Source organism: Tenrec ecaudatus, chromosome 5, assembly GCF_050624435.1.
Source record: "Tenrec ecaudatus isolate mTenEca1 chromosome 5, mTenEca1.hap1, whole genome shotgun sequence".
NCBI classification, from domain to species: Eukaryota; Metazoa; Chordata; class Mammalia; order Afrosoricida; family Tenrecidae; genus Tenrec; species Tenrec ecaudatus.
The window spans coordinates 38707463-38731107 of NC_134534.1; the positions used below are offsets into that span (position 1 = coordinate 38707463).

Sequence of the window (23645 nt, forward strand, 5' to 3'; positions counted from 1 at the left end):
GCATTTCTTAATTGGAAGGCAAGCTTACCAAAATCGGGATCTGCACAAGGTTCTAAATTTAGACCTACTGCGTTTGCTTGCCAAAGGTCTTTTTAGGAACTTAGTGGCCGGTCCCCAAAGAAAACAAGCTCTGCTTTGGATTGTATACCTCCAGATTCAAAAGCAGGAAATGGAAATGATTCATTAATGTATTCTTTCTTGTTTTTTAAGTAACTACCAAGTATTTTGAGTTTTAAAACTCCCAAACATTGCCGCCACTTAACATCTACAAACAAGACTTGGGAACTTAAACCGACACTCTGGAAAACATGCTATAAAATGCACTCACCACAAAATGTTTAACTAAAAAACATGCACATATAATCATTGTTACAACCACGAGTTCAGTATACATTCATTACACACACACATTGCTACATACATACCTGCATTAGTTATATGCAGGTAGCCTTAGTCTGGCAGGTTGTAAGGCAGAGGTTATCAGGCACATAAGAGAGTGGACAAGTGATTCTAGGTAAGTGTCTGAACCAACCTCTCCCAGCTTTTGTCTATTCTGCAAAATGGTTTTTACAATGCAGCCCTGGTGGATAGCAGGTTACGTGTTGGGCTATTAACAGACAGTTCAGCACCTCTACACATGGCACAACTGACTCGGCAGCCATGGGTAGGTTTTCATATGAGATACTTTGACTTCAATGTTTCATATCTTTCATTCATAAAAAAAACCTCAATTTTACTTAATCTCCAGAAGAGGACCAAATGAGAACAGGCAAGTGTATTAAAGCAACAGGGTCCTATGATTTCACTCCCTGCCATCTTGTCAAAATCCACTCACAGTGACCCCATAAGACTGAGCACAACTGTCATTTCTGAGACCTGTAACTCTTGATGGGAGTAGAAAGCCCTGTCTCTCTCCTGTCCTAGGATTTACTGTGGCAGAAAACTACAGATTTAAATTTAAAGACAATGTAGTCATTTTTTGTTCTGAACAGGGCACACCTCAACGCTGTGGGGTTTACATATAAAATCTTTCTATGATGAGGACGAACTGGGGTGTTGTGTGGAGAGTATGTGGGCATGGGGGGGGAGTAGTCCCCCCATCTACTGTAAATGACATTCCTAGAACTTGAGAAGCTGTCAAAGTAACAACGCAGAGACATGCATAAATTTAACCCACCCCAAACAGGCACGAGGAGATCACAACACTGAGAATGAAAAACTGCCCAGAAAACAAGACCTCAAATCAGCAAGTCTAGCTCTTCGTTTTTAACACTGCTTGGTGTAGTCCATAGGAATTCTAAGAAAACCATGGCTTCAGATTTAATACATAAACATTCTTGAGGGGAAAATCATGCTCTCCTTCAAACAGCTTCAGTTTTCCTTTGGTCTTAATCATGTGGGAAGGCATTATTAAATATGTTTAAGCATTAGTTTTCTGCTGTTTCCAAATCTACAGTAAAAATCAAGCCCAGATCAGATGCTGAACTATTTTCGCATACCTCCAAATGCCAAGTCCTAAAACAGACAGGTTAATTCCTTCACCATTTTGTTGCAAATTGACCAAAATGCTGCGTTCATTTTTCCAGCTGACTTTACGTGTTGTTCATCGGGAAGAGCAAACCCTTGAGTCCCTCATCTCTGGCCTGCTTCAGAAGTCAGCGATGCTCACAGCGGAGGCCATTTTACTATTAGCCCTTACCAAAACAACCCCAACGGTCTTGTTCAATCACAAAACTTCCCCTGGGGTGAAACACTTTCACCACTGCTTGCACTTAAGTCAACAGTAACAAGTGGCCTGCTGTGGTCTCCACTACTTTGGCTATCACTATTTCAATCCAACAGTTGGAAAACTGATGAACTATTTTTTTAGGTCAGTACTTAAATCTCTCACTCATATTAACCCTGGTACCACCACCCAGATTGGAATTCAGGAAGCTAGAGCCATATTCAGCCCCAAGTAGGGGCTCACTATCAGCATGTCAGCATGAAAAGAATTACTCCTAGTTTAAAGTATAAATCATCCAACGATCATGTAAACAAATACTTCTTTTCTATTTAATACAAACAAATGTTAGAGTGTGTTTATCTAAACACACTCTATTTGAGTAAGCTCCCTACATTTGAAGGAATTTTAAAGAAACACATATGCACCAATTGAAAAGAAAAATAATATTCTAAATAGTAAAGGATTAAAAATACCTTATGATCTATTTTGAATAAAAAGATTTTGTCTGAAAAAAAAAACACAAAATCACAACTGAGATTACAAAATGGCCCCAATACAGAGTTCATATAACCAAGCACAAAATGTAACGTAACCTCATATGACCAAGAGACATTTATAAAATGAAACTCCATATTTAAACCAACAAAATCAACTAAGCCAATATTTGAGAGGCTAAGGATATTTCTTGATATGATTACTTTTAAATAAGAAAAGGACTAGATAAAAAATATTTTATTGACTGTTTTGGAGGTTATATTACAACCTTGATTTCTCAATTTGCTTTATTTCTTTGTTCTGTCTGCACTTACTCATCAAAAGATAAGTTGACAAGCCAAATGGTATGCTGAGTAGATTTTGAATAAAGGTTTCGCCCTAATTGTTGAAGAGAAACCAATAGAAAAATATTAACTGAGTCTATTTTCAGGAGATTTAAAATGATTATGAAACATTCTTAATATAGCATTGAGTGAAAAAGTACAATCTAAATAAATCATCTCGAGGGTTGATGGTAATAATAATTTGAGACGGGTCACTATTTAGAAGATGGGATCTTTATTACTTTGAATAGTAGGTAAACTGCATTTCCAGCATAAGAAGCTGACAAGTTTTGCTAAAACTGTGTTAAATAACTTTTCAGTCAAATGTTTTGAAAAATCAAATCATTTTATTATTTTACATTTAATTTAACTGTATGGATCATAACAATTATAGATAGCATTGTGAAAAAAAGAATCCCCAAACCGCACTGCTCCTGGGGAGCCTACACACTGACATAATTGGTTTGACAAGGACAAGGGGATGCTGCACGGCTTAGACAAGGAAAGGGGGATGGCACAAATAAAATCACTTAAAATAACTATTGGAATTATGAACTAAACCACATCATAGTGCATTTCTTAAAGAAAATCAGCTTAAGGAGTATTAATCACTGGTTCAATAAATAGTATAAGCAATTTTTTTCAAGAATTAAGCTTTAAATATTGGAAGATTGATATATCAATTTTTACATTACGGAGAGCCATAAATCAAGGCTATAGAATTCAATCAGTACTTCCGATTTTTTTCCTAAGGCTTTCTGATTATAGCTTAAATAACTGCTATGAGAAGGATAACATTAAAAATATCACAATATGAGAAGATTTTTTTAAAGTTCAAAGAAAAATGGAATTAAGAGATAATAGAATTTTCCATGAACTTTTGAAATACCCTCATACGTACAACAAAAACAAAATAAAATAACCCACTACATGAACACTAAGAACTCAGACATCCAAATGGCCACTTCATATAAGTGCAGTATTTTCAGGGGCTATAGATTACGAGCTTATTCTAGAATATCCTAAAAACAAAAAAACATGGCTGAGTGAATTCTGACTCACAATGACCCTATACATTGGTTTCTAAGATTGCAAATTTTTTAACAAACATAATTATATAATTCCCATGTTCCCTTTTTAAAAAATTAAGATAAGTATCACAAGAAAGGAGTCAGCCAGGATGCAGCATAGCACCAACAGAACACACAACATTCCTCTAGTTCTTTAATGCTTCCTCCCCCACTATCATCATCCCAATTCTACCTTACAAATCCGGCTAGACTGGATCATGTACACTGGTACAGATAAGAGCTTTCAACACAAGGAATCCAGGACAGACAAAACCCTCAGGAACAGTAATGGGAGTAGCAATACCATGAGTAGGGGGAAAGTGGGTGGGGAAGGGGCAGGAATGGGGAACCAACTACAATGATTGACGTATAACTCCACCCCCCTCCCTAGAGGGACTAACAACAGTAATGTGGGTGAAGTGAGACAGCAGGAGGGGTAAGACATGAAAATAATAATAATTTATAATTTCTCAAAAGTCCATGAGGGTGCGAGGGTGGGGGAGGGAGGGAAAAAAGAGGAGCTGATACCAAGGGCTCAAACAGAAAGAAAACATTTTGGAAATGATGGCAACATATGTACAAATGTGCCTGATACAGCTAATGTATGGATTGTTATGAGCTACAAGAGCCCCCAATAAAATGATTTTTAAAAGATCATACCTTTTTTCTATGTATTCTTTACTGTCATTCTCCACATTTCAACAAAAAACAACCAAACAGCCTAATGAGGTTGAATCTGTTGTGCCTTTCCTAAGTATACCTAAACATTTCGTTACTAGCTAAGAATTCCTAAATCAAGGACCTCCATAGGATCCCTGGTGGTTATTACTCATAAGACTGCTAGCTGCATGTTCAGCAGTTCGAAACCACCAGCTACTCTGAGGGAGCAAGATGAGGCTTTCTCGTCCTGGAAAGAGTTCCAGACAGCAGTTCTAAATCACCAGCCGGTCCTCAGGAGAAAGACTGGGCCAGAAAGAGTTACAGTCTCAGAAACCCACAAGTGCAGCGCTGTCCTGCCCTATAGGTTTGCTGTGAGTCAGAATCAACTTGATGGCAGTGAGTTGGGAAGATTGCCAATGTAGGCAACCCTGGTGCCATGCATAGCAGTTACACATTGGTCAGCTCCTGCAGGATCAGCAGCCACTCCATGGGAGAAACTTTAGGCTTTGTCTCAGAAACCCAAGAGTTAGAATCTAGTGGATGGCACTGAGAATGCAAATGTGTTACAGAGAAATGCTAATTCAATGATCACACTATTAGAACGGTTATGGCTCACCATCAGTTCAGACTGGTTAGCATAGGAATTCTGAAGATTTACATAGCAAAAGGAGATCCCGGATAGTACAGTGGTCTTGGTACTGGGCTGCTCACCACAAGGTCAAGGCTCAAACTCCTTAGCTGTTCCACAGGAGGAGCATAGAGCAGCCTACCTCCAGAAAGACTTACAGTCCCGGAACCCCTAAAGGGTAAGTTAGTTCTATGCCATCCTACCGGGTACCTAGGAGTCAGAATCAACTAGACGGTAATGGGTTTGGATTTCCTTTTTCTTTTTAATTAATTTAATTAATTTCTTGGGGACTCATAACAATCTATACATCAATTGTATCAAGCATATTTGTACAAATGTTGCCATAATTCTTTCCTAGACATTTACTTTCTATTGAGCTCTTGGTATCAGCTCCTCTTTTATCCCCACACTCACCCTGGCAACCCCTTGATAAATCATAAATTATTATTATTTTCATATCTTACATTGACTGCTATCTTCCTTCTCCTATGGTTTGTATTGTTCGTCCCCCTAGAGGGTATACAAGTTGATCATTGTGATTGGTTTGCAATTCCTCCCCTCCACTCACCACCTTCCCCTACCCTCCTGGTATTGCTATTCCCATTTTTATTCCTGGATTCTGCATGTTGTGCACTCTTATCTCTTATCTGTACCCATGCAAAGGCTCTGCTCCGGTCTAACCTGCAGTGAAAAGCAGTACTGGGGTCATGAGAGTGGGGGGCAAGGAAGCCTCAAGGAACCAGAGGACTATTGTATTTCTTTTGTGCTTTACTGCGCCCTGGTTGACTCATCCCTTCCCTGTGAGCCCTCTCTGAGGGGATGTTCCATTGTCTACAGATGGGCTTTGGGTCTCTGCTCTGACCCTTCCCATTCTCAACAATATGGATTTTTGTTTGTTATGGGTCTTCTGGTGGCTGTTACATGGTCCCGATGACATCTCATGATTGCACAGGCTGGGGGTTTGGATTTCTGAATACATAAAAAGCAAAGTTTAGACACAGCTAAACATAGAGTAATAAAATATAGCTTAAAATCACAGGAGAAGGAATTTAAAGCAGTTGCTGCCTTTAAACCAATTTCAATGCAACTGCAGTACCAACTAAACGAGGAAAGAAAAAGGCATATGAAAAGACAAATCTAGAAAACACCTCTAAAAATAAATAAATAGAAACCACCTTTATTTTCCCAAATATTTAAGGAAAGAAGGGCAATCCATACAGTTGCGGAGATGCCACCTCACGTCAGCCACCTCACTTCATACATGTATGTCCTTCACACAGATTACCATACATACGCGAGCATAAACCGACCAGAATATCAGCCGATGCACCTAATTTGATCACAAAAACTGCATTTAAAATGTGCTGAAAAACTCAGCTTATACATGAGTATACATGGTATGACAAAAATGAGAGAGATTAAAGGTCAGGGTCACTCATGAATAAAGATATGAAAATTCTACTTAAAGTATTACTAAGAACAATTTCAGTTGAATAGAAAATAAATATATCTATTTAAAACTGGGCAAAACCTCTAAAAATAAAAGTAAAATCTCACTGAAAAAGTAATTTAAATAGAGAAATATACCATGTCATAGAAGAAAATAATCAGTACTACAAAGATATAAATTCACCCTAAATTTACCCATAGATTCAAGGTAATACAATGAAAAATCTAGGAGTCTGTGAAAATTACTAGGTTAATTATAGATTTAGGTGAACAGGAAAAAACCAGGGGTAGCAAGTTATTCTAGAAAAAGAGGAAATTAGATATGCAGACTTATACGTGGTTGTTACAGTTATTCAAAGTGTGCTTTTGGTGCCGAATAGGCTCTTAACTTAGGTCAAAAGTAGAACTTTACAGCTATCCATTTAAAGTTGGTATTGTGAAATACCTTTGTAAAGATGGCCAACTGGCTCACTGTTGGTACTGAGAAAGAGTTCCCCCACTGAGCTGAAGCATCACTTTTGTCATAATTAAAAGCCTGTATGGGTTAACATGGTCACACATGTTACCAAAGTGCAAACCAAAAGGCCTGCCAATTTGCTCCCACAAAGATTACAGCCTACAAAACTCTGCGGAGAAATGTGACTGTCACATGGATTTGTTCCGAGTCACAATTGACTTGACAGCATCAATGACAGCTCCTAACAATTTTATACCCTCGTCAAGAATCAAGTCTAGATGTTTCATCAGTCTAAATAGAAACAATACTGCAATTTTCTTGAAGATAACATAAGAGAATATTCTCAGGATGCTAATATAGGAAAAGATTCTTAACCAGAATATAAACACAATAGGAACGACTAAAAATTAACTATACGGGAAAAATTAACTTTTATGATTCTAAAATTAAGACTTCTACGCATCAAAAGTTGCCATTAAGCAAATGAAAAACAAACCACAATTAAGAGAAGACATCTGCAACACATGTGTATTAGAGGGATTTTATCCTACTCAATATGAAAAGGCAATGAAAATTTTAAAAGGGGTGAGGCGCTACAGATACAGACATCACAACAGAACAGAACACAACGGAAGCCCTCTAAGTGAACAATTCAAATGGGAGGAGAGCGGATCAGCCAGACGATTCCACACTCACTGCACTCCACTCTGTGCTAACTCGCAGCAGCCCTGAGCACCGCCGCTGGGAGTCTCTGGGACTGGAATGCTTTACAAGGAGTAGAAATCCCCGTATTGTTCCTGAGGAGCAGCTGGTGAGCTTGAACTGCTGATCTTCCAGTTAGCAAACCAACGGGTAAACGAGGTGCCATCAGGGATCCCTTCGCCTCAACAGTAATCAGAGAAATGCAAATAACCATGTCTATGAAAAACCTCCTCACACTCAAATGAATGGCTCAAATTCAACATGTTAACACACACTAGAGGGAAAGAAACCAACGAGGAGTTAGGTTTAGTTAGGTTTAGGTTTAGAAACCAACGAGGAGTGGATGTAGTGACATTCTGGTTGAGAGAGGACAATGAGGAGAACTGAGGCAAGTGAGGGGTCATGGGGAGGAGAAGTAGGTCAGGTACTTAAGGCCTCAGTGAGGATGATACAAAGGAGGAGTCCCTTTTGAAGGGGTTCGCAAACAAGACTAGAGGCAAGAAAGTGGAGAAAATGTGTATGGCAACGATTTCAAAGAGGAACGCTATACAAGAAAACTACAAACCAAACTCACTACCCTCAATTCCATATGGACTCGTAAAAACCCTATACACACGCACTTCTATGGAGTCGATACCAACTTTTAGCTACCCTATAGGACAGGTAGAACTGTCCCTGTGAGTTTCTCAGATTGTAACTATTTACAGGTGTAGAAAGTCCTGTCTTTCTCCCATGGAGCGGCTGGTGGTTTCGAACTGCTGAGCTTGTGGATGACAAGAGAACTCATGACCACGATGCACCAGTGCTCCCATGCCACACAGGACAAGTGGGAAAACAGAGGTCTATGGAATTAAGAAAAGATTCTTCAGGGTATATTTGTGCCCTTAAAAGAATGATGAAGTAGAAAATTGATGATAAAAGATAACATGGGAGCAAAATTTATCTGTGAACATGTGCACAGTAGAATCTTTCCAAATGCATAGGTGAAAAGGCAGAGTAAGTGGACAAACATTACATATACTCATTTACTGGTATTAACACTGAAATGGGTATTAACATGATGTGTATTAACCTCAAGGTTAATGGGTATTAGCATGATGTGTATTAACATTTTTACAAATGATGCAACTAGGGCCTCAAGGTTAAGCAATGTGATTATAAATTCCAAAACTGTATAATCTATAATTTAAATTTAAAATTAAAATCCAAGTTATCTAATTCCAAAATCTCTCACACACATGTCATAACTTGGAATCACACTATGAATGGGCCCCAATGCACTGTCACTGAGTCAATTTTGACTCATAGTAACGCCATAGAAGGAGCAGGAAGTCTCGCTGCTCTTGGTTGGAGGGGGCTGGCTTCAAACTACCATACCCTAATGGCTCCAGGACTGCTTCTGAGTAAGCCCAGGGTCTACTTCTTAGAACACAAACTTCAACACGCCGCTTTAATAATCTAATCTAAACATGAAATGAAGGTAATTTCCCTAAAATCTCTTTCGTTAATACAATTTAAAAGTTGGTGGAATTAAAGAGAAAGACCTTTGGAAAATTGTCAAGGTCTGTAAGGAAATATTACAGCCGTTGCAGGAAGCCATTGGAAGCAGTAGAGACAGTTTAGACAGTCTTCCCCGAGAGAAAAGTCACCCTCCCTCCCACACAGAAAAAAAACTACCCCATGGAGAAATTAACTTTCTATTTTTCTACTTGAAAGGTTACTAAGGAAACTAAACATACTAGTCTAATCCCTCCCCCCACCTTTTTTTGTGCTTTGGGACTGCCATTCTTTGCCAAAACTTTGATATATGAATCAAATACATTTGGGTTAGTATTAAGTATTACTATAATTCTAGCCTATTCTTTCTAGTACTGAGCAAATCACATTAAGTTCATATTCAGGAGAAATGTCCTCCTCTGGGTTAGAAAATCATTACTAAAAAACCCATAGCTTTAGAGAATTTTGGATTTACTCTCTTTTTCCCATTCCCTAGGGTTTTTTGTTTATTTTGTTTTTTCAATATCAGAGTCCTCAGTTAACATTTTCAACACATACAATGGCATTTATTACATTAGTTCTGAAATGATTTGTCATGCAAGGAACAAATCCACCACGAACAAGTAGATTCCGACTCACAGTGATCCTGCAGGGCCAGAGGAGAACTGCTCCATAGGGTTTCCCAGGCTGGGTTACATGAAGGCTGCTAAGTACAAGGTTAGAATCTTGACCCACCAGCGGCTCCACAGAAGAAAGTTGAGGCTTTCCACTCCCTGAGGCAGATTTACAGCCTTAGAAAGCGGTCACTGTGAGGTAGCATTGACCTGATAGCAGGAAGTTTTGAGGCGATGTTGAAGCCTGTGTTAGAGCAGCCAGTAGAGTACTGTTGACCTTAGCGATCCAATGCTTCACACTCTGCCACCAGGGTTCCCCAAGTTCATCAAAATTATTATTTCTGTACCACAACATTCTTGGAATAAAAATCAATCAATCATATTGAGCACCTCACATAAGACAAAACTCAGTGAGAAAAACAAAATGCAAAAGGCCATCCTCAGTGCCCAAGGATGGCAAAGAAATGTTCAAGATATGTAGACTTCAAGCAACATTACAAACTAAGAGAAAATGAACATTTCCGTTAACCACTGCAAACACATATATGTGGTAGATATATAACCAATTGTCAATTTGAGGATTAAGAGGGTAGGGGTGGAGTCTAGCTTATCAATCAGATCATAGCAAATGAGACTTCTGTGTGGGCATAGCCTTCCCCTAAGGATTCTGGGAATTCCAGTATTTCCTCCTTGGAGATGGGAGACTCTGCACACACCCTGGGAGACATTGCAGCTGACAAGACACATGGAACTACCCTAGTGCCCTAAGCCAGATAAGCCACATGGACACAAACAGACCTCAGAAGCAAGAGAAGCCACAGGACCCCTGCCAGCGCTGAGATGCTTACAATGCCAGTGGACCCAAGGACTTTATACCTACTGGCTTGTGATCGTCCTGCATTTGGCTTCACTGCATGTGTTTTGTGAGACTGAAGAGGACTTTATAGATTGGTATCGGACATGTGGGCTAATATCAGACTTATGGCCTTGGACTGGACTGGGTTGGGATGTTTTCTTAATGTACAATTGCTCTTGTATATAAACCTCTTCTTTATACATATATGTGTGTGTGTCCGTGGATTTGTTTTTCTAGTCTACCCAGACTAACACGATACAAGTTCTAGATAAAGTATGAAATAGTTGTAATATACATGTGCTGGATATCCCCTCAAACGCTGGTTTGGTTCTCTGCCTGGGGAGCTAACCTATAGGGACAGTATCACTGAGTTCCCTTGTGTACCAGCTTCGGATGGAACCCAGTCAATATGAGCAGTGACAAGGGAGAGAGTGAGGGTGAGAGGACGGAGAATAAAGCCATTCCCACGTACATACAACCCCAAAACCAACCCACTGCCACGGACTCGTTTCTGACTCAGGGACGCTATGATGGGATTCTCAGGCTGTATATTTTTACAGGAGCAAACAGTCCCATCGTATTCCCACAAGCTGCTCCTGGATTTGAAGCACCAACCTTAGGGTTGAGAGCCTACAGTCTAATCCATAGGGCCACCAGGACACGCCCTATATAGATAGCACTGTTACATGACAGTATTGCTAATAGACAGTTGCCTTACAATCAAAGAATTGTTGCCCTAAGGCTTACTCTGAGGAGCACAGGGCTGCTAGAACATTCCATTAATGCTGTGTTCAAATATACATGCCGTTGTTGTTAGGTGCACTGAGTCAATTCCTGCTCAGTGACCCTGGGACTGACAGAACCAAACACTGCCCCGTCCTTGTACCCGCACATGGATTTTGGTGAAGGTCTCCCTCTTTTTCACTGCCCTGCACGTCACCAAGCACAGTGTCCTTCTGCAGGGATCGTTTTCTCCTGACAATATGTCCAAAGTCTTGTCATCCTTGTCTCTAAGGAGACCTCTTGCTATACTTCTTCCAAGGTTTGTTTGTCTCTGCCAGCCATGCACTGTCACTAGTCTCCACCAGCACCGCCATTCAAACGCAGGGGTTCTTCCTCGGCCTTCCTGAGTCAGTGTCCCACTTTCACATGCACATGAGGCAAACGAAAATACCATGGCTTGGGTCAAGGGTAACTTAGTCCTCAAAGTAACATCTTTGCTTTTCAACACTTAAGGAGGTCTTAGGCAGATTTATCCAACACAATGTGTCTTCCAGGAGCACTGATTGTGGGTCCACAACAGACAAAATTCTCAACAACTTCAATCTTTTATGTTTATCATGATGCTACCTACTTGTCCAGTTGTGTGGATTTTGGGTTTGCAAATTTATGTAAAATAAGCCCACAGATTTAAAGACATCAAAACAAAATGTACATGTCTATTCTACCTGTTGTAGAAGTCCTCCCTGGACCATTCATTCAGCACCACCTCTAATGAGGTAAAAACTTGTTCCAATTTGGCAGGCAACACTTTAAAATATTCACGTATATTCAAGGTGCGCTGTAGCAACAATGAAAAATACAACTTTCCTCTAGTTCCTAAATGCTTCCTCCCCACCCCCTACTATCATGATCCCAATTCTACCTTTCAAGTCTGGCTAGACCAGAGGATGGACTCTGGTACAGATAAGAACTGGAAACACAGGGAATCCAGGGCGGGTGATCCCTTCAGGACCAGTGGTGTGAGTAGTGATACTGGGAGGGTGGGTTGGCAAGGGGGAACCGATTACAAGGATCTACATGTGACCTCCTCCCTGGGGGACGGACAACAGAAAAGTGGGTGAAGGGAGACGTCGGACAGGGCAAGGTATGACAAAAAAGTAATTTATAAATTATCAAGGGCTCATGAGGAAGGGGGAGCAGGAAGGGAGGGGAAAATGAGGACCTGATGCTAGGGGCTTAAATGGAGAGCGAATGTTTTGAGAATGATGAGGGCAACAAATGTACAGATGTGCTTTACACAATTGATGTATGTATGGATTGTGATGAGTTGTATGAGCCCCTAATAAAACAATTAAAAAAGAAGACAAAAAATGAAATAACAAAATATATTTAAAGTGCTATTTCAAAGAACCACAATGGATCGCCATGTGAAACACTGTGCTGAGTGAAGTGAGTTAATCACGTAAGGGCAAATATTTTATGAGACCACTGTTAGAAAGAAAACAACAACAAAACTGAAACAAGACAATGACTTTCATACCAAAGGAAACAGACTTTGGAGGATACAGAGAGGGTGGTGTGCAAGTACGAGAAGATGAGGCAACAGGCTAGGAAGCTGACAGCAAGCCATAAGAAGGCCAAGAGGAGTCAGTGGCAGTGGTAGGGGAAGTGAATGCAGGGCAGAGGCTGGGGGCAGGGCAGGGTGGGGGGTGGTGGTGAGAAGTAGTTTAAATAGTTGAATACAAAACTGAAGATATGAAATGTAAAAGCCCACATTACTTGAATTTTTAAAAAATGTTTTAGAAGCCCAGGGAAAGCACAATCAAAAGATCAAAGGGCAGACTGGAAAAATCTGAAGAAAGAAAAAAAAACTCTTTCAAGTGTCAAAAGTAAAGATGCCTTTTTGAAAACTAAAATACACCTGACCAAAGCCATGGTGTTTTAAATCACCGCAAACACATCTGAAAGCTGAACCATGACTAGGAGAGTGAAGGACTATTCGCTTGGAGTAATGGTGCTAAGAACCCTAAACACACCAGCAGAGCGCCAGGAACAGGTATGGGTGGCACGCATGCTACTTAGGAGAGAGGATTGCAAGACTGTGTAGTGCTTTGGCCGCGGTTTCCGGACGGACCAGTCCCTAGAAGACGTCATGCTTGGAAAAGAACTAGCAGTGAAAAAACGAACAATCCTAAAGGAGATGGATTGGCTTAGTGGTTACAACAATGGGCTCAACACATTGACTGGTCTCTTGTGTTGGGCAGATGACTGCTATGAGTTAGACCCGATTCAACAACACTTAAGGGTAGCACTTAACAGCAACGACGACGTCCTGTGCAGGAACATTGGGAAAGCTGTGAAAGAGAGAGCTTCTCTGGGAACTGCTGCATTCCGTTAAATTGGACCGCCGTCTTTACTGTAGGGCGTCTTCACTGCAGAGCTTCCACCCGTACATGTGTATGTTCAAAAACACTGCTCTCAGGTGGATTATGAACCAGTGGCACAGCTTTACGAAAGCTGACTGCTGCCCTTGGGGTCCTGTCTTCTTAGGGCAACAGATGCTGAAAATCTCTAAGAATCCACTGTCCCTCTCCAAGAAGGATATTGCCCACCAGGTTCATATTGTTGTTAGCTGCCTCCAAGTTGATTCTTCCTCGAGGTGAAACGATGTAGAACGTTACTGAAACACTACCTGGTCCTCGGTCATCCTCACAGTTGTTGCCAGGCTGGAGGTCAATGTCACAGCCACTGTGTAATCGATCTCTTCAAGGGCCTCCTCTTTCTCTGACCTTCTACTTTACCAAGCAAGCTGTCACCTCGTCCAGATATGAGGATCTTTCTTCTCTTTACATTGAATTATAATCCATATTGAAGGCTGCGGTATTTGAAGGGGCCTTTATTTCTTACACTGTCAATGTCTTGCTCATTTGGAGAGAAAACAAAACAACACCCCCACCCCTCCAAACAAAACAAATCCCCACTACTCAGATTTTGTGCTTTTTAAAGTCTAGAATAAGCAGTTTAGAAGAAGTGTTTATGCATTGGTGTCAAACAGCTCAATTGGAAAAAATGTAAAAGCCTCATCGTAGGCGAAATTTACTCTTTTAATGGGGTTTGAAGACATTTAGTGACTCTTAAAACCCAAATATTAATATTTCTTTATTTGACATTCCACCAGTTTGAATTTGCCAATTGTTTTGTTTCTGGAGGAAATGATGACTCTCTAGGCAATAAACCTACCACAAAAGCGTAGTGTGGGAGAGTTCAACCTCTAGTAGGCGCTGTGATCGTGGAGGATGACCTGGGCTCACTCAATGACTGGCTCACCAAAGCTATTCAGGGGTGATGCATTTATTTATTCAAGAGGCCTTATCCTGAATTAGGGCAGTCCTGAAAAATGAAGAATACCTCACGTATATATGTGAATGAACATTCATGTAGGTGAACGTTCTGAAATATGAGGGTAAAGTGGAGCTGATATCAAGGAGTACAAGCGAGAAGAGAGTATTTGAAACTGATGTAGCAACGAAACAGCACTGCTTGATGTGACTGAACTATGGAATGATATCTGTATTAGCTCCCAATAAAATGTTTTTTAAATATATATGAGCATAAAATCTAATTCAATTTTACATCTAAACCCAAAATATATTTTTACAATTTGAAAAAAATATATAGGTTGTTCAAGACATGCAACTACTGAAATGAATGAAAGATGGAACTCTGAAACTTTAGCCAGAATTTGTCACTATTTAAAAATAAACAAACAAAGCCAACAACCCAGAACCATCGGCAATCTGCCTGTGGCATATAACACAGATCTTCAGTCTACACACACAGGAAATGTATGCACCTCACTACTATGACTTTTAATGTACACACGTCCAAGTATTTACATATAGAAATACATATTCCTGTACCATAAATTATTTTCCTTCTATTTACCTTTTATGCTGTATTTAGGATATTATACATTCTGAAGTTATGTGCACAGGAAGGTTAAATCATTTTTCATTTCAGGATAATACATGGGAGGAGTCAAATGCTGCTATGGAAAGGAACACACGCTGCGATTGCTGAGTGAAATATCAGTATTAAGCATATTGTAAAGAAGTCGGGCGTGGGGGTGGCTATGGTGGGTGGGTAAGGAGAGCTTACTGGGTCTGACAAGGCTTGGAACGGGCTATCTGGAAGGTAACAATAACACACTGATTCAAGAGCACCACAGGGATTAAAAAGGAAGGGTCTTCCCACCTCACCTCCCTCCCCTCCTAGCCTCTACATTTCCACACTTTTGAGGAAGCATACCTTTACCCTGTCTCAGCCTTTCTCATCTCATAGGACCACAATTAATCCTGAACTACCCCCCATCACCTGAAAATGATAAAAATACGTCGACTTAAAAGAACCATAACACATAACACCCCTGCTCTCACAGTTCAAGAGCTTTCTGAACCCACAGCTTCCACGGTGGTGAGATCATCTTCGTTCTCATTCATGAGGCAGAACCCCTTGCATTCCATGCAGCCCTTCATTTGGGAACGGGTGGTCAGGGCGCTCACCTCAGTAGTATTGCCCATGTCGGCAGACGGGCTGCCCGTGCTGGTGTCTGGTGGAGCTGTGCCTACGCTGCTTCTCACCGGCGAGCTTGGGGCAGCCCCTACGAGGGCCTCAGGATAGGCTGAAGAGGGGCTCAGAGTCCCTCTCTTCTGAATCTTATTCCAGACTTGATTCATGTTATCAGCTAGCTCATATAACAGCTGGACCTGAGAAGAAAAAGTGGGGAAATCAAGTCTTTCAATTGCTAATCAATATAAAATATGAGAAAACGAAAACCAGTCCAGGGAACAAGAATCTACCAAGCAACATGGACACTATGAGTCTCAGGAGAAATGTAGAACAAATAATTTAATTAGCATGCTTCAAATCCTAACACATTTTAGCAAATTTGAAGTTTGAAAAACATATAAAGACTTTATTCACACTTGAAATTTGCAAAATCCTCCTGTTGTGATCTTTCCTAAGTAACCTAGTATCTGGCGAAGATTTACAGAGATTGTGGGACAGATTTCTTTTCATGTATGACTAACAGAATGAACACAAACGCCTTCTTAAAAACAGGACAAGACTAAAAATTAAGATTCAAATGCATGAGGAGTAATACAATTGCTTAATAAAATAAAAAACAATTACCATTATTATTTATGACTGATTTCCACATCTACAATATTGCTAATTTTGTGATGAATAAACTTGTGGCTGCACTTTTTACACAATAAAGTAAATTGTAAATGAATGATATCACACAGAATAAAGAAAAGGAAAATGTTGCGCATAAGACTTTCCTATAGATAAAAAATATAAACTGTCCAACCTAGTGTCCCCCTGGGTTATGTCATTTAACTATTTGGGTGGGGGGGCACAGAACTATTCTGTTTAGCTTGCAGATTGTTTGATTAAGTTCTAAGATATTTACATAAGGCTTCATAAATAAGCATTAATCATGGAACTTGTATGACAATACATTGCCATCCACTGTATAAAACAAGTCCAGGGGAAAAAATGCTAACGAAATTTATAAGCAAATCCACAGCTGGATACCATATTCTACTTGCCACTATTAAAAAAAGAAAGAAATTCTCATATTTATAAGATGTTACAGCCCCAGGAAACATCCAGATGACGAAGCTGGCTTCTTATGTGGGCAGAACAGATGCATAAAAAAACACTGTTGTCAATCCTTATTTGATAGAAAGCAGCACTTGGGTTCACAGTTCTCTACCCCACCTCACCCCACCCCACTCCCCCACTCCCATGTCATTTGGGTGAAGTCTTGCTCCCTGGCTCATTTTGCTAAGAAACAATCTAATGTGTAGAGGTTGTGAAAAAGTGTCTTAGAAAAACTGCACTTCAAATTTGTTGTCCATTGTGATGATGAGGTAATTTTTCTCACAAAAGAACTAATTCTGTGTTGCAAACCAAATAGATAAAAGCTTATTTTGCTGTTTATTAAACAAATAGACAATAAGACAGTGAAAGGAAACAAACAAAAAAAAACCAGTTTCTAAACTGGTCATATAGCATACAATTTACTTCAAAGAAGTACTACTTTTATTGTCATTACTTCTGATTTCCTTCAACTGTTAGCATTAAAGAATTGTGTGAATATGACCCAGGTGTTATAGATTGAAAGTACCAACCAAGCGCTGACAGAGTTTAAACCTGTTTTCACTTTCCAACGTCCATGGCCGTGAGAAGAGAGACTTACTGGGCTGGAGAGATTGAGCAAAGCCTCAGGGGCTGTATCCCTGCAGGACCAAACAGGGCTTGGGTGGGGGAAAAGGTCATTTTAAACTCTAAGAACACCCCAGGCAAGAGCTCAGATCAAGAAATGATCAAAGTTAATAAGGAGTTAAAGACTTCTCTTTTACCCATCCCCCACCCACTGCACAGGCAATTTCTGCAGGTTGAGTGTGATCAGCTGATGCCAATCAGTGGCACCTAGTCAGTGAGCCAGTATAGTTCAAACGGTATTGTTGTTGTTAGGCGCAGACCTTTAAGCTCCAGCCCATAGCAACCTATGTACAACCAAACCAAACACTGCCCTGGCCCATGCCATCCTTTTTATGTTTCAGCCCACTGGTACGGGCACTGTGTCAGCCCATCTTATCCAGGGCTTTCCTCTTTTTCCCTTGGTCCTCCACTTTACCAACTATGGTGTTCTTCTCCAGGGACTGGTCTCTCATGACAACATGTCCAAAGTACATGAGGTGAAGTCTCGCCATCCTTTCCCTCTAAGGAGCATTCTGAGTGTACTCCTTCCAAGACATGTCTGTCTACTTCTTCTTTTGGTACTTTTAATGTTCTTAGCCAACACCACTGTTCAAATGCACCCATTTCCTTTCGTCTTCCTTCCTTAAAGACACACTGTCTCAAATCCCCTATATACAGGCCACATCCTCCCAACCAGACTCAGAGGTCACATCAAGGGAAACAGAGACAATGAAGACTTTGTCGAGGGGGCCATCACGCTGGGAGCCACAATCAGGGCTCAGGGAAGCACCCATCAAGAGATCAAGGGACCCACTGCATCAGGTAAATCTGCTGGGAGCAGAGAGGGGGCACTGATCACAATGATCTATACATAACCCCCTCCCAGGGGGATGGACAACACAAAAGTAGGTGATGGGAGACAGTGGTCGGTATAAGACATGAAAGAAATAATAATTTGTAAATTACCAAGGGTTCATGAGAGAGATGGGGGCGGGGGGAATGAGCTGATTTCAAGGGCCCAGGTAGAATGAAAATGTTTTGAAAATGATGCTGTTAACAAATGTAAATGTGCTGGACACATGGATGTATGTATTGGTTGTGATAAGAGCTGTAAGAGCCCCCAATAAAATGATTTAAAAAGAACTCAGCAGTTCTTAACCTGAAAGGTTAGTGGTCTGAACCCCACCAGTAGCTCCAGGAGAGCAAGATCTGGCAAGCTACTGCATCCAGAGTAACTCAAAACCGAGCCCTCTCTCATCCAGGTCATTAGACTTGGAGTAAGCCTGTAAGGACAGCATTCCCCTGTGTGGCTTAGAGTCTGTCTATCTTTACAGGGGTAAAAAGCCTCCTCGGTCTCCCGTACAGCAGCCAGTGGTTTCAAACAGCTGGCCTTGGGGTTAACAGCCCAAGGATCACCCACTAGCCATGAGGGCTCTGAGTAAAGCCTAAGGAATCCAATGGGGGCAGTTCCACCCTGCCCTCCTGGGCCACTAGGAATGAAGAGCACATATGGACCCAATTAAAAAGAGAGGGAGTGTGGCTTACAAGGTAACAGAATAATAGCAATCACAAAAGTAGAAGAGACACCATGAACATGCAATGTCTCTGGAAATAAAGGAGGAAAGAAATGTCACCAAGAAACTAGTGGTCAGCATTGGACAGCTGAGAGCTCTCTAAGAGGATGCAGATGCAGGAAGGCTATTTTCATGTAGGTTACTAATCCTTTTAAAACTCAGCTTCAAAAAAATTATTTGCCACTATATTTAACCAGTCTAGTTTTCTATGAAAGATTACATTGAAAATGGCTACTTTTAAAATATTTTTAAGTATTTACCATATTTTGAGCACCTCGTCAAAAGCTTTTTTTGTTTAAGTACTTTCTACACATATCTTTTAAATTTCACTGCAACTCTGGCGCTCATGGCTAATGGCTGTTGGGGATTAGAGTCCACCCAAGGAGTAATAGAAGGAAAAACTTGGAAAACCTCATTCTGATCTAGATAGGACGACCATCAGTGGGAATAACCACCCAGCAACTGATTTGCTTGTTGCCGTTTACTTTGTAGAGTAAAATCTGATTAATTTATAAGTAAATTTTTATTACTGTAAAATAATTAAAATGTTTAGGGTTCAAAAGACTTGTATCTCAAAGTCACCAGAAGAAACTGGGACAATTTGATAAATTAGTGAGGAAGGCAGAGTTTCTAAAATCACTCTTAAGAATAAAAGTCCTCAAATTTTCAACCAGGTTAAAGACGCATCTAAAGCAGTGGTTTTCAACCTTCCAAATGCCGCGACCTTTTAATATAGTTCCTCATGTTGTGGTGATCCACAACCATCATATTATTTTTGTTGCTACTTCATAACTGTCATTTTGCTACGGTTATGAATCAGACGACCCCTGTGAAAGGGTCGTTCAACCCCTAAAGGGGTCGTGGCCCACCGGTTGAGAACCACTAATCTAAAGGCTTTGGATGGCATCCAAGTTCTAAGGCTAGTATAGCCATTGAAGCGAATGACAGTGGTTTGGTTTGATAAGGAGCTCTAGTGGCACCAGAGGTCAGCCAAAGAACTGCTACCCCGCGGGAGCCAGCCTCCCACGGAAAAAGATGATACGATACGGTCCTCTTACCATCTAGGAACCTAGACTTATAAGGAAGCCCTTGACGGGCTGTTCAGGGTTCGGGACGGATGGCACGGCAGTGGGTTTGCTGTGATATGCTCCTGTATATTTGTGTGTTTTTGTACGCATATGCAGGAAACTCAGAAATAAAAAAGAGAAAGATATGTTTGAATACAAATGATTAATCGTTGCTCATGACAAAAGACACTATACCTTTAATGGCAATGACTCTATTCCAGATACATGGTATGCATTTCTGCAGCCTATGAAACACTCTTACAAAGTGTTATGAAAGACAAAGATGACGCAATTTTTTAAACTGCGTACACAATATGAATGGTCAATTCACAGAAATGGAAATTCACTGACCAATGCACACTTCAAAAATGCTCGACGACATGGTATCATTTCCTTCAACAAGAAGAAACGCCTTTAGCATTTCTTGTGGTTCAATTCTATTTATGACTGGTTCTTTATATTTTCTTTTACCTAAAAATGTCTCCAGTTAGAGTTAATTCTTCAAAGTTATTTTTGCTTTATGCAGAACTGTGGTTTGTCAGGATTTTTCTAATTCCAGCAGATTAAAGGGTTTGGTCTTCTGGCCTCCGTGGTGTCTCATGAGAAAGAAGTTGGTCATCAAATCTTTGTTTCTCTGTATGTAGTGATCAGTTTTTGTTTGGCTTGGTTTGCATTTTCTTGGTATTTTCCATGATTTGCTCTTTATCTGGTGGTGGCTAACAGTTGAACTATGAGGGGCATTGGTGTGGCCTTCGTTGTGTGTGTGTCTTATTCATCTTTCTTCCCCTGGTACCTGGTTTTGTGCTGGATTCAATAAATATTTGCTGAATTCATTGGGGGGGAAAAAATCAAGTCATCTTTGGGAATTGTGACATAACCCAGGAGGCTGAATGTATAGGCTAAAGCAAGCACTCACAAGAAAGAGGCTCACCTGATATCTCATATTTTATCATTAAAATTCAGATTAATCTGGCAAAAGGGATGGCTACTCCAAAGCATTAACCTTTCACCGAATCTTTGAATAACTGTTGATTCTACGTGCATCCCACAGTTTGATATCCCTTCAGGAATGCCTTGAATTTCTAGCAGGCATATTCATACCCATTTGTGAAGATCTCATATTTTATATACTATATACATCAGAGCCAGTCTAAACCATCAGTTCCTGAACTTACTTGGCCCACAGCCCCTTTTTCAGAAGAAAAATAAATTACTCAGTCCTCCCCTTGCCCCTTGGCAATTAAAATCCTTTCTATTATAGTCCACAATCCAGGATAAAGTGCAGCTCTCTGCTTCTGCAACCCCAGCCCTGGACGGTTACGGCACTCCCCAGAAGCTGTATCACTCACTATAGGAAACACAGATCTAAATAAACAAAATAACACTCATTCATTTCACAGTGTAAAGTCTTTTTCACACTTATCTCCCAACAACTTAAATATCCCAACAACTTACCAATAAAATTTGGTTACAGTCAATTGTTAACAATTGGACACAATGTGATTGACTGCCTGCAGTTCATTCAGCCCTGGTGTAATTAAAATTTTTAAAAGTCCTATTCCATTTATGGAAGCCAGGTAACACAGAAAAGGCCAAAAGGAAGGGAGAAGATATAGGAAGGAAAGACCAGGGGAAATAAGCTCTACGTATGCCAAGACTCCACTCAGAAGTGGTTTACATGTCATAACAATAAAAATTATGGCTGGCTCTAGTGTTGAGCTGCATATTACATCAATTAAACACCAAAAGTTCACTGCTCACTCATAGCAACATTATAGGACAGGGCAGAACTGCCCTGTGAGTTTCCTGTAACTCTTTCCAGGAGTAGAAAACATCATCTCTCTCCCAAGGAGTGTCTGGTGGATTCTAAACGCTGACTTTGCAGCGAGCAGCCAATGTGTACCCACTATATCACCAGGGACGCCCCACTCCCACCCCATTACATCTAATTAGACAACATAACAAATTACACTACCATTTGTTCTCCAAGTGAAAGAAAAAGGTTTTGTGAATTAATAATGCCATTCGAGTTTGAAATCATAAAGGAAACCAAATATTCCACTTTTTAAGTGGAGATGGCTATAGATTATTACCCTGTGGTGTAGAGTACAACTACCCTCCATCTGCCTCCACAGTTCATCTCAGAAATACCTACAATAGGAGGGGTAACAAAAAAAACACCATCACCCTGATATATTTAATTTTTTCCCCCAAAACTGTGATTCCATTCTTGGAAACAATTTTCAAAGTCATCTGTTTGGATGGCTGACAGCACCTCTTCTATGCCATCAAATCACTGTTCTTTCATGTCCCTCTTTCTTCATTCAGAGAAGCAACAAGAAGTTGTATGGAACGAGGTCAGGTGAGTAAGGTGTGTAGGCAAGAGAGACATGCTGTTTTATGCCAAAAACTAGCACACTGAAATGGCTGCCTGAGCAGGTGCATTGTCATGGTGGCAAAACCACTCCCCCACCTGCCATAAATCAAGCCTTTTTGATTGCACACTGTTATATATCTTTTCAGAACCTCTAACTATAAAGCTGAATTAACAGTCTGACCTGGTAGAAAGAAATCCAAATGCACTACAAGTCTACATTTTTGTCCAGGCCAGACTTCTGGAACAAGGCTTGTCATCAATCGACATTCCCCCTTTTTTTGAAACAAGAAAACCACTCGTACACTTGAGTTTTTCCCAAAGCGCTGTCCTTGTCAGCTGTGTTCAACATCACACCAGTTTCTGTGGCATTTTACCCAAGCAGGGAAACACAATTACACAGCCGCACACTGTTCTCTGAAATTGGCCATCACAAAAACAAGGTTCAAGTGAAACTGCTTTTATGAAAAAGTTCACTGTGACCAGAAGGGACCTTCCCAGGTGACGGCACAGGGTGCACTACCACAGAGCAAGTCGCTCCATGTTTGCCTAGCAGGAAAATGCACACTATGAAAGCTCTTCCCAGTGCAGCTTTTTTTCATTTTGGGGGGTGGGAGGGGAGGGTACTCCTCATATAAGGATTCTGGAGGAAAGCTCTAATTAGTAGGAGACTGTCTGTAATAGAGAGCTTTAAAAAAGAAATGAGGCACTACTAAATATTAACTGTGAATAATATGAACATTTCTATCATTCCTAAAAGTGGATTCATATACTTAGTCATCTGGCATTCCTGCCCCAATGGCTTATCTCCAATGCACCCCTGGTGCCAGACAACTCCTGACCGTGCTATGTCACACACGAGCAGCTTTCCTGCTGTAAACTTTCATGTAAGAACTCTTTTCGTCTAAGCTATTTATGCGGCAGGACTGTGATTTTGCTTAGGATGCTGTTTATCCATAAATACAATCCATGAGTCCATTCTTCTCAGTCTTTTTATGGCTAAATACTATTGATGAACAATGTTAATATTATTACTCCTGATACTATATATTATATGGATATGTCATAATACAATTTTAAAATGGCTTCTAGCCACTATCTGGTAAACATTGACAATCTATCAGAAAATATAAAAAGTCTACCTGAGATAAAAGAAA

At 40.4% G+C, this 23645-nt stretch overlaps 1 protein-coding gene across 3 annotated transcripts in view; it reads right to left on the minus strand.

Annotated features, from left to right (window-relative positions):
- The window catches only part of VPS13B (vacuolar protein sorting 13 homolog B), a 731003-nt gene that overhangs the window by 364787 nt on the left and 342571 nt on the right, over positions 1 to 23645 (minus strand). For all 3 annotated transcript variants that reach the window (XM_075549441.1, XM_075549440.1, XM_075549439.1), the window contains exon 25: positions 15763 to 15966. In XM_075549441.1, coding sequence (XP_075405556.1) covers positions 15763 to 15966 — 204 coding nt within the window. The remainder of the gene's footprint in view (positions 1 to 15762; positions 15967 to 23645) is intronic.